The sequence below is a fragment of the Gavialis gangeticus genome, unplaced genomic scaffold (assembly GCF_001723915.1).
Source record: "Gavialis gangeticus isolate Ggan-Ray unplaced genomic scaffold, GavGan_comp1, whole genome shotgun sequence".
Lineage (NCBI taxonomy): Eukaryota > Metazoa > Chordata > Crocodylia > Gavialidae > Gavialis > Gavialis gangeticus.
Genome location: NW_017729019.1, coordinates 10,945,075 through 10,957,379, shown reverse-complemented (window position 1 = coordinate 10,957,379; position 12,305 = coordinate 10,945,075). Strand labels below are relative to the sequence as shown.

General features: G+C 43.4%; 1 protein-coding gene and 1 long non-coding RNA gene across 2 annotated transcripts; both read right to left on the bottom strand.

The window, feature by feature from the left end:
* Window positions 1–1,065: 1,065 nt before the first annotated feature.
* Window positions 1,066–11,105, bottom strand: LOC109295426. Its single transcript, XR_002096747.1, has 3 exons — window positions 11,092–11,105; window positions 7,194–7,200; window positions 1,066–1,145 (listed from the first exon to the last, which is right to left on the bottom strand). It is a non-coding gene; the product is annotated as an uncharacterized LOC109295426 (long non-coding RNA).
* LOC109295425 (vomeronasal type-1 receptor 3-like) lies at window positions 4,056–5,388 on the bottom strand. The gene has a single exon (XM_019514281.1). It carries the CDS (start codon window positions 5,373–5,375, stop codon window positions 4,422–4,424), a length of 954 nt encoding a protein of 317 aa, XP_019369826.1. The 5' UTR covers window positions 5,376–5,388; the 3' UTR covers window positions 4,056–4,421.
* Window positions 11,106–12,305: the final 1,200 nt, after the last annotated feature.

Here is a 12,305-nt window from a genome sequence, read left to right as displayed (position 1 = left end):
TCTCACTGAGGTTGGGGTTTCCCCACGAGGCTTGGTATTTTGAACACCTTGGATTTGAAGAAAGGGATGGGGTGTTTGGATCTGCTTTCTGTAAGAATTACTCTCTGTGAGAAGCAGATTGCAGGTTTCACCCCAGCAAAATGGTATGTAAACCTTTAAAGTTTCCCCTGTGTTCCTCTGCATCCAAGTACAAGGAGCCACACACATGCTATTGCTCAGTCTAGGACATTTATTTCACGTTAAGGAAAGCAACAAATGAAGAAAGAACAAATGCAACTTCTTCATCTCAAGAAAAGCACAGTGACAGGGGAAAAAAATCAAATCTCCTATTTTCCCTTTCACCTTTTTCCCTTAGCCTTAGTTCCTTGGTTTCTCCTCTTGTAGCAAATACTGACTATAGGAAGAATGTGAAGTTCTCCATTTTTGTTCCTGCTTCTGGCCATGCTCAGAGAATCGTGAATCCAGGGCTACCGTGGATTTCACTCTCTACACATTTTGCAAGGGGCATGCTAACATCCTTGGAAACTACTGTGTGCTGCTCAGTCTGGGTGATTTTATTTTTTATTACATTAGATTTTATTACACCCCCTTGTAACGTTTGAGCTGATTAACAAAATGCATGCATATAGCGAACTATTAAGTTCCATAAAACAGCAGCTTGCTTTGTCAAACCAGGTGGAAAGAAGAGTATTGCCTAGAGGATAAAAATAGTGTGAGACTTCTCTGTGCTCCCTACAGTAGCCCTGTAGCCTAGTCATTATGTTGTTACTGAAAATCATCAGGAAAGGACAATTGGCAGAGTAGCTGAAAGCCAAAACTATTTGGTTATTGATTAATCAGAGGTGAAATCTTCCTTGTGGAAAGAGAAAATATATCAAGACAGCCTCAGCTCCATAGAAACAGAGAGTCATCACTGTAATGACTACTGGAGATGCTTTTATTGCAGGGATTGTTTTCAGCCTGACGGCCATACTGCAAATGCATTGCACTTGTTTCTGATTTTATTTAGTGTATGTGGTTTTGGTATATTGTTTCTCCCATCACCAGCGTGAAGTACTCGAAGGCCGCTGGGTCACATAGGAAATGGACATGAGTCAACAATGTGGGGCATGGTTTGAACTTGTTCATAAGGACATTTGTTGTCACTGTGAAGGCCCTGTTGGTATAAGTTTGGGGCACCGTGACCCCTGTTCAGTTGGAAAGCAGTGGAGAAGTGCCTAATAGCAGCGTGGCCAGTTAAATCCTCGTTGACTGACTATAGGGTCTGAGACGATGTGGTGACTGAGTGGTGCTTGTGCTGACCATTCTTCGTGTCACCAAGCAAGGAGAAGTTGAAAGGTTTTGGAAGGTGGACCATAATGGATGTCTTGAGGGGAGCCATTTATCAGTGGGTGGAATATGTCCCAATACACTGTCAGCGTAGGGTTATCGCAGAGTCTGGCTAGTACGTTTACTTCAGCATTTGTGCGGCGGACGTGAAGGGGAGTAATGGTACTCAGGACTGGTGACCATGGGAGTGGAGTGGGGCACAATGTGCCCGACACAAACTGGCAGAGAAATTCAGTCAAACTTGTTTGTGATGCCTGTGTAAGAGGATCAACCACTTGTTACCATTGGGAAAACTCAGTGAGGGCCACAGAGGAAAGATCCCCAACCAGCATGAATGTAAAGTAAAGACAGCATCTGCCAGTGGTGAAGGAAAGAGCATCAGATTTAAGAGCAGTCCTGACTTGGTGTCATTCTTCACAGCTCCAAAGTGAGTCCTAGGAGGACTCAAGAGGATATAAACCCATTAGCCAAAAGACAGCAGAGCTGTACATTGGGACCTCGAACCCTCAGGATTGTACGCTTGCTGGCATTTGGACTTGATCGTTATTGCACGAATTGCACTCAGGTAGCAGAGAGCAAAAGGTGCCTCTAAAGGCAAATCATCATTTTCAAACCATTGTCAAGAAGCTGCCGTATCTATGTTTTTTGCAGCTTGAAAACTGTGGTTGTCTCCAGAATTACTCTCATGAGGGACTCTGAGGTGTTGACAAATGTCAAGTGGTCTACACGGACATCTGTAAGGGCTCTGTCTTGTGGCAGGACAAGTTAGCCAGGATCTCATCTGCAGTTTGGAGGAAGAGGACACCCCATGGGCTCATGCTTTCAGACAGCTGATCACCCAAAGCAAAGGTCTTACTGTATGAGCAAAGCAGGGACATTTTGTGTTTCGTATTTCAGATGGTCACTGTGGGCAGTGCTGTCTTGCCTGGATCCCTTTTTGGTGTCTCCCTCACCACCACCATTGCCAAAAGCTTTGGTGGTGTTGTGAGTGGATTCAGTTAGACTGAAATCCTGCAGTCACATCTGCAAAGGCTGTTCTTCAAATAGTGAGTCCTGAATGTAGGAGTATTTGCACGCTTGACAGGCAAGGAGAAGGATACTCTCAGATTTAACAGTTATCTTGCTTCCATATTAATAGGCTGGAGGCCGGCAGACAAATTCAGTCAGACTTGGAGACTGCTTAGGAACTGCTCATGTTCTTGATTGAGCCATCACACTCCAGACATTTTTACAGATTTATTAATAAGTCATAAGCAGAAAGCTTCCCAAACATCACCATTTATTTCCAAAAGCTTGATGCAGCTCCTACAAATAATTTTTTAGACATATAAATAAAAGTTATCATGAATAATCTCTGACAGGTTTTGGAACACAACCCCTGTACAGTATGCTTCTTTCCTGAAGACAGCACTTACATGTAAGTTGTTGCATGAGACCATCTCCCTTGAGGACTTTAAAGAGCTCACCATTAAAACTTACAGCACTCAGCTGGGCAGCCGGTCACATCTCTGGGAAGGGACATGGACATTTCTCCTTGCTGTAGAATAATATGCAAGCAGGTGCCCCCATACCATGCATCTCACTGAGATTGGGCCAATGTTTCTGTTCTTAGCCATAACCCCAAAGGGGATGACGTTGCAATCACAGCAACCTGCTGCAGCAAGACACCCCATTTTTCAAAGTTTAAATTAGCATTGTTATTTGAACAGTGAGTATAATGGGGAAAAGCACGGAGAGGCAGAGTCAGCAACCTTCAGATATTGCACACGGAGCTTAGAAGGCCGTTAAGTAAAGCCTACAACTGCACTGAGATGCGAGTTGATTCGTCAGAGCTAGTATGAAAAAAATGGGTAGATTTGCTTTCCAATCTGTAATCGAAGATGATTAATGCACCAAAGTCTTTTGCTTAAAAGAGATGGGAATTTAGTTATAGTAACACAAGTGTGTATTAGGGGGTTGTCTGTGTACTTTCCAATAGAACAGAATTTTTGGTCTTGTAGGGATGTTTTGTTGGGATTGTTTTAATCTTTCAGAAGAATCACATACCACAGAACTGATTCACAGTGCTGACATGCAGTCAGGTCTCATTTTGAGTTGTGCTCAGCATCCATGTATCTAGACAGTCAGGGAGAGCTGAAGATACTCAGTACTTTTGAAGATGAGGCCTCAGAGCCACAGGTTACAGCTTAGAGTTTGGTACCTGAAAATAAGGCTGTTGCTGTAAACATTATACATTGCAATGCTGCACAGGTCGTACACACTGGATTTTGCTTTTGCCTTTTCATTGCTAGATGTCAAAATATATACATGGCATACATTACATTGTAAGATGATGCCCGTTAAGCTTGTTACATTTTCTCTGGCGTTCAGGCATTTGAGACAAAGATAAAATGCACCTTTGCCAGGCATTGAGGATCAATCTGAAAATGAGTTTTGTAGTAAGGTTGCTTGCAATACATCACTTTCTGATTTTATTTTTCATAAAACCCATAAATGTTTCTAGGTTCATTTATTGAAACTGGCATGCATTTGATTGGGGGAGAAAACTATTTTAAAGCGCAGTTTCAAGAAGCCCATGTTCCCAGTAACGAAAACCAGGAGAATCTTAAATATCAGCTTGTATTTAAAAAAACCGAAATGTTCAGAATCAGCTTTGCTTGCAAGTTGTATCTCTGAATCTGAATCCTTCCACACCACACACAGCCGTGGCAGAAGGAGCGATCCTTCCTTTGTTACAGGCAGGAAACTGAGGTCCAGAGAGACTGACTGACTTCACAAGGTCACAGATGGATTTGATAGTACGGTGAATTGAATCAGGCTCTCTCACATGCAGCTCCTTGAATGGAAAAATCATTGTTCCTCCCCTGTCATTGCTGGGGTGTGCCATCACATACAGATTCTTGTCCCTACGCCCAGCAGGAAGCTGATAGAGACTTTACTTTTCTTCTTTCTTGCTTTATTATTCTCTGGGCTATTTGGAGTCTAACGGGCTAATGTCCTAGATGGTTTGGGAACACAGCAATGGCTATACTAGTCAAACACAGCAGAACCTGGCCTGGGACTGAAAGCTGCTAGTTTTCCCATTTTTCTACTCAATGGATATGCTTTGAGATACTTTCTGCCACTGGAAACTCTCTCCTGTTGGGTGTAGCCTTCAAGCCTGTTTGCACCTTCTTGTTGGTCAGGATAATCACCAGTGGGCCGACGGCCGAGTAGCAGGAAGCAAAGAACATTTGAGCATCAACAAGCCTCATTGAGCCTGGGGACACACAGAGGGTAAAGATCCAGAAGATGCTATCCATCCCAAAGCTGAAAAGATACAGGACTAACAGGGCCACCACGGCTTTGGCTGCCTGGATCTCTGCATGCTTCAGGTGCAGCCCTGGTAGGTGTTTTGCTTGCTTCCCATGCTGATAAAACATATACAGAAGGTAGCAGCTGGAAACAGTCATTGCCCCAAGAAAGAACAAGTCCCTGATGACCAACACCACCCTACTTCCCAGGTAAAAGTAGCGGCTGGGGAACACCACATAGCAGAAGTTGTAAAGCTCGGTGTAATTTCCAAGAGTGGAGGAGTTTTCATCACCCTGGGCAGAGGCGTAAGTCAGACGGGTGCTACACACAAAGAGGTTGAAGCACCACAGGGAAATCATGATGGAAGAGAGATTTTTCATCAGGCTCTCTCTCCAGTGCAGCCACCTGCAAGGGAAGGGGATGATGAGGAGACACTGGAAACAGCCCAGCAGGGAGGTGACACAGATGGTCATGGCTCTTCCTACACAATAAACATAAAGGGTAATTTTGCACCCCAGGTTGTTGAACACATTCTGGGTCCAAAATGTTTTGAGCGTGAAGGGAATCCCCTGGCTCAGGATCACCAGGAGGTTGGAAAGGGCGAGTTTGCTCAGGATGATTTCGGAGAGCGTGACTTTCCGGTGGCACATTAATGTGTGAACGAAGGCATAGAGGATGACCACATTCCCTGGGATCCCAACCATGTCCAGAAAAATGAAGCCAAGTATGTCAAAGATGAACTGGGCCCCCATCAGTCTGGCAGGTGGAAGAATGCAATTGTGTCTGCGTATTCTGCAAGGCAAGGGCACCGTGCATTAGAAATTGAGAAACTACAAGGTTAGCAAGGCATGCATTTGGCACGACTAAAGGAAGGTGACTTATTCGTGCTACTGGTTCATGGAGTTGCTTCTTTAATTTGTACATTAAAACTCAGGTTGAGGTTCAATCCTGAAGGTTGTGGGTTCAAGCTTGGATGCAGGTCCTCAGGGGGACAATGCATAACCTAAATTCAGACAGACTTTGATCTGCTAAACTGTTAGCAGAAAATGGTTTCAGCTATCAGTAACAGTGGTCACCAGGTGAGAAAACAGCAGGAGTCATCATCCAGAAAAGGCTTGAGCCTCTCTCTTAGTAGGCAGCTTTATTATGTGTTGGACATAATGCCGACACCCACCTGGCACAATTAATTAATGCAATCTGTATGCAGATCCTTGCAGAGTGCTAACCACCACAGGACCTACAGACTGAAACAGAGTATGCAACTGTCAAATAAATGATTATCTCCATAGCAGTCTAATGAGTTAAATTCACATCACAGCCCTGAAAGGCAACGGAGATCATCTTCGTGGCTCTTATGGGGAATGAGCATTGGTGAGCCAGAGTAACTGGTTCACAGCCATGGAGTAAGAGGGGAATCATCCTCAACTCCCTTTCAGCACACATTGCCTCATCCTGACAGCCGTTTCTGCACAAGGGAATATATTCCTTCCAGCTGTTGTTTGAACACCTGCCAAGCAAAGATCAAAGCCTGTGTGTAAGTCTCTTAGCATACCGACATGGGTTGAGGAGTGGGCAAGCAGCTAGATCCTGTGAAATTTGAAAACAGTTGCGTCAGGAACAGGACTTTGAATTGAATCAAAAGGGATTAAGGTGTATTGTTTAATGATGAAGGTAAAAGGCTCCAGAGCAAACATGAGAATGCACTCACTAAAACCCTTAGACACAATAGCCTGGGCTTTGCTAATATCCTTGCTAAGACAGACATGATAGACAGAAATGTTTCAGGTAGTTCCAGTGCAAAGAGTCAAGTTTCTGCAGGAAACGTGCTATTTTAGTATGTCTGCCTCCATCTTCTTACCCAGCAACACCAATTTCAAGAAGGTTAATTTACCAGAGCTGGAGCAACCGTATGCAAAGATAGCACATGCTGCTGAAATGGCATTCAGATCCTCAGGGGTAATAGTTCATTATAGTAATTTTCAGATAACTCAGATGAATACAAAAGAAGCAAACACAGAATTTGGTGTTTGAGGAAGGAGGGAGGCACTTGAAAAATACTAAAAAAAATAAAATCTACATAAGGTTTAAAAAAAGAAAACACCCCCAAGCATAATGTTTTAGTGTACAGAGCACAGTTAAGGATATGTGCACAAGCATAAAGTTCCCTGGGCCTTTCACAACCAGATGCTTTGCAACACACACGTGTTGTAGCAGTGGAGGACAAATATGTACACAGTACATGTTATGCATATCGGATGCTAATACCAGCATCCAGTAATGGTTCTAACAATGTGTTCTTTAATGTAGAATAGATATTCACATCATCTTATATAGATGCCCCCAGTGCACTAACACAGATATTTTGTAATTATGATGGGGGAGGGATGTTGAAGAGACCTTAGCTTTGTTAAAGTTAGTGATTTGGCATTGCTGTGCACAGAGCTTCCAGGTGCCTTTCCATTAAAGAGTACTCTGCAGATTACTGGTAAAAGGAACAACCATGACTAGATATAGGAATACACCCCTCTTTATTGCATCCTGAATGCTTTAAATGTCCAAGGGTTGTAGACCTGCCCCCTTCTGAGAAGGCAGCATAGCTCAGAGTGTAGCTTAAAGGCCCAAGTCAAAATACTTGAGTCCCTTTAGCTTCTGTTTAAATCTTAAGAGTTGAGGAGGACTCAATATCCTGTAGCAGGATTGGACACGTGTGTGTGTGTGTGTGTGTGTGTGCGCGTGTGCGCGCCAATAAAATTCTTGCTTGCGTTAGAAAAAAAAAAAGTATTCAAAATGGTCAGAGCCTGTTCAAGAGAGGCTTTATGGACACTGAAAACAGGACATGCATTAAAGTTACCTGACAGCCACAATATTCAATGCAATATTTAACATTATTCTACAATACCTGTCTCTCTAGGAAATGATAAAGAGCCTCTTGTTTCATTTATCTCTTCCTCCTCATGAGTCCCAGCTGTGAGAACGGAGCCTGAACAAGACAGGTTCCTTTTTATATTCCTCCCCCACTCCCACCCCAGGTAATTCCACTGAGAGTTCAAGTGTGAGGTATTAATCCTAGGTACTCTGTTATGTGGGCGTAGTTGGAGCGATGCCCGGGCCAGATGATAGTTCAGATAATCCAAATACTATAGTTAGTTTCCATTTTATTTTAACTTAAAAGAAGTTTTAAAAAATCAAATGCCACATTTTAATTGACAGCCAGCTGGAAAATGCCCATGCATGGTAGAGAGCAGAGGTGTCATGGCTTGTGAATTGCAGGAACAGAACTAGAAATCTTTGCATCCAGAGGTCCTGTCCATCTCACAGTTTTGTTCTTTTGGTTGTACATAGGAGCATGCTGTGCCTTTTCACTGAGGGCTGCTCTAGCTTCCTCCTGATGTATTAAGTGACTCTGCAGCACCTAGTGCTGAATAGGAAAGGGGCAAGATGATACCGCATTACCCTGTAGGAACACGAAAGGAGATTCCAGAGCCCAAGGTGAGCAGAGAGAGCTTGGTTAAACATGTACAAGACGTTTCTTGGGGGGCACCTGAGAAGCAGCATTTGGATGAGAATCAACTTCCCAGAATCCTTTCTGCACCTTGCTTTGGACGACATGCACACGTGAAAGTAATTGAACTCTTAGTCCAGGTTCTTAGAGACAACTATAGCCAGACATGGATTATGTTTTAAAAGAGTTTGTACTCCTAACGCTGGGATACTAATACTCCAATCTGTCTTCTGGGATATCAAATTTAATTCTCATCTGCTCACAGAGGAAGCTGTGATAGAGTCCAAACCTGAGATCATGCTTCCAACTTGGATTCAGACTAGCATGTGCCATTCATGTTGTTGAGGTGGGGAGGAGGTTTGCTGTTTAGTTGCTATTAGGAGAACATTTGGGTTTGCAAGCATGTTGCTTACTTCCTTTTTCTAAGCATGTATTTAAGAAGGCAGCTATTTTTATATATTTTGTGGTAGTATCTAGGAACCCTGCAGAGGGGGCAGGACTGAGGAATAGCTGGGAATTTCATAGATGTTACTGTAAAAGCTAAAATAATTTTGTACTATTTTTTCCACCCCACGGGCATTTCAATGTCTTGTAACAGCGACTGCCTTATCCAACATTGTAAAGAAAACATTTTAGCTCTCACCTTTCTAGTAGGGCAGGGCATCATCACGTGCACGTTAATTATGAGAGGTAATTTTAAAAAGAACATGGAAACCCCCAAAATGTTTAGATGCTAACAAACAGCAAAAGCTAGTTCATTTATTTACACAGTGGCATGCATTAAATCAGGTCCTTTTCTCACTTCTGTCTTTTGGAATATGCAGCTCTTTCTATGACTCTGGTTGTATCACGAAAACAACAGTAAATGGTTAATTCTATTATCCAAAGGTCTTGGCAACAGATTTTGCATGTTCTCCTTACCCTTGGTCAATTAAATTCAATGGGCTAAGTGGCAATCATTAATTAAAAATGCTATGGGATCATGTAATTAGCTCCTAATAAACACATGCTGCTAATTAAGCTGTTGGATGGTACATTTACTCTAGAGCTTAATTAAGTCTCTCTAAATAAATCTAAATAGCATTTCTCTTCTGATGCCACTCTGTTTGCGGAGGCCCATCTTTCAGGGGCAAGCCCTGACTTGCAAGAGCGATGCTTATTTATGAAGAACAAGCTTGCTCAGTTTAGCTTCTTTTTTTTTTTTGGAGGGGGGTAGAAAATGTCATTGCAACCTGAATCAGTGCATTAAAGAGTCACTGAAGCTTGGACTAGATGAATATCTCCTACGTGCTGAGAAGGTTTCATTTCAACCCTATTAAAACAACACCTGCTGAAGAAATGCTAACATCCATAGTGCTTGACCTCCTGTGGAAAATGCTAAGATAGTTTTCAGTGTTGCGTGTATTTGCATCCATTATTAAACCCTACCCTACCTACACAGAAATCTAGATCATTAATACAGAAAGTTTGTTTTCTCTAGCACCTTTGAAGCACCAGCCATTTCAAAGTGCGTTGCAAAGCAAGGTGTTAAAGCTATCAGGCTGAATGACTGTATAGCTAATTGGACAATGTTTGACATGGAGTCATGGTTCACACAGTCAGAGGGAATATTAGCCAGGATTTGGGGTTATTGGGAAGTTAATTAAGTAGTGATTTGAGGGCCTATTACCTTTCACTTGGTCTGTGACCTTTTCCTTGCAAGCAGAAACACGTATGCTATCTATATGTTACTATCAATTTCATTCAAAAACTATTATCAGTATTTAGCACTTTATCTTGATTTGGTTATTGGTATGCATTAACTCAGGGCAAAAGTAGACTCCAGGTCAAAGTTTTTATATTTTTCAAATGAAACATGGCTTTGCATGCCAACAGGTAAAATTCTTGTAAAGTTTAGCTTCCAAAATTAACTTTCTCTGGAAAAATCTCTCAGCTTCCTGCAGAACGAGTAGGTGTACTGGAAAAACTGTTTTTTTTCCCCAAATTCCCCATAATTGGCATTTTTCTAACCAGTTCCTTCTTGAGCCCAAATCCTGGGAAACAGCTGCAGTTGGGGGGTGAATTGTGAAGGATGAGGACTTGGCAATATAGGCTGCAGGAATCCTCAAGTTCCTTGCGGTGCAAGAGTTGAACTTCCATGATCTCTCACTGACCCAGTATAGATGTCCCTGACAGGGTTTACAGCACATGGCCAAACCCAGTTTACACTCATGCCTAGAGTGGACCCATTGTGGCAGGTTCATGTTGACTTCTGCAGCTGTAGCACATGAAACAGCCTTGATCAGAAGCCCTCCCAGCCTCCTTATAGACAGAGAAGTCGCTCACTTCTCCAACTACTGAATTACTTCAATAGAAGTAACTTATTTCCCATGTTGATCATTCATGTTCAAAGCAAACTCGGCTAAGAAGGAGCAGCCAATTAGGAACCTAAAAGGGCCTTTCATTACCTTTTGAGAATTTAAGTACTAATTATGGAGGTTTAAGCAGATGCCAACTCCGGAGGTTAATTATGGCTTCATTAAAAACCAGAAGTAGATTTTGTGCGCCTGGGGAGCAGAGGCTCATGAAATCCAAATATTATCTGCAGTCAACTCATAGACACATGATGAGGAGCTTCTAAAGTTTATTTTCTCTTAACTTTCTTTGAGGCTTCTCCTTCCACTGCTTTGGAGAGGCACAGGTGGAAGGCAGCAGGAAACAACGGTGTAAAGGATGAAGCACGTTGTTCTGCGCTGCCTTCCCCATGGAGATGTGCACGATCTCTGTGAAGGACTATTTCTTATAGCACTGCACTCAGGGCAAGTGGCAGCCGCAGCAGGCAGGGAGCTCAGCTCTGATACAGCTGGCAAGGGACAGAATATGAGATGTTTAGGTCTGGTTGTGCCATTAGGCACTATTCTCAGCTAGGGCTGGGGTACGACTCGCACTGCTCTAGTAGCACAATAACTTCTGTAGCCACTACAGACATTGCTATGGGGCATGGGTCTTTCTTACACAGGAATAAGGTGAAGGACAGAAGTTTATGCATAACTTAGACCAGTGTGTACTTCAGCTTCCAGCTCAGGATCTGCCTCTCACTTGGTTCTTTCTTCACACGCTAGTTGAACATACCCAGGTATCAGTAGGCACAAATGAGGTCATCTTGTATCATTAAATGGGTCTCCCGTCTCTCCTCTCATTCAGTTTTCGTCCGTTCCTTCCATGAGCTATGGAACTAGTCTATAGGTATTGTTTCAATCAGTCATTATGATCTCCCTCAAGCAGAAAGATCAGAATAGATGATTGTGGTGGCTGTTTCCTCCTCCTACTGCCTCTGCTGGTACCAGCCAGAGGACCCTGGGAGAGTAATGGATGCTAGCTCTGCTTCAGGACATACAGTTGCCAGGACCCGTTTTGACCACTGTGATTTCCAGCAGGCAGATCTGTAAAACAAATGAGCTGGAGGATTGCATGACCCAGTAATAGTGTAAAATGGGAAGCCCTGTGTGATGTGAACAGTCCCTTTGAAAACAGGTTGCTTGTTATGTTATAAAATACGGCGATCATTTATTTTTCATTAGCAATAAGAAATTCATGTGCAGGGGCTTACGTATTTCATTCCAGCTCCTACTTGTGCAAGTGGGACTTCTGTATCTTGGCTCTGGAGACTTCAGTGCACAGGAGGATGTGACTCATTAGAAACATACAACCCGCTCACAGAGTAGTTTTAAAGGCGCAAGAACTGAAGGATTTTGCCTGGTGCTGGCTTCTGATTCACTACGTTTTACAGCCATCTCCAGTTAGTTTCATAGTTTCTAGGGTTGGAAGGGACCTGAGCAGATCATCTAGTCCGACCCCCTGCCATGGCAGGAAGAGCACTGGGGTCAAATAATCCCAGTAAGGTGGTCATCCAACCTTCTCTTAAAAACCCCCAGGGTGGGAGCCTGCACCACCTCACTTGGAAGCTGGTTCCAGACCCTAGCCACCCTGACCGTGAAGTAGCACCTCCTGATGTCCAACTTAAACCTTCCCTCCGCCAGCTTGTGACCATTGTTCCTGGTCACTCCTTGCAGCGCTCGGGGGAACAGGGACTCCCCCAGCGCCTGCTGATCCCCCCTAACCAGTTTATAACAGGCCACAAGATCCCCCCTCAGCCTTCTCTTTTGAAGGCTGAACAGGTTCAGGTCCCGCAACCTTTCCT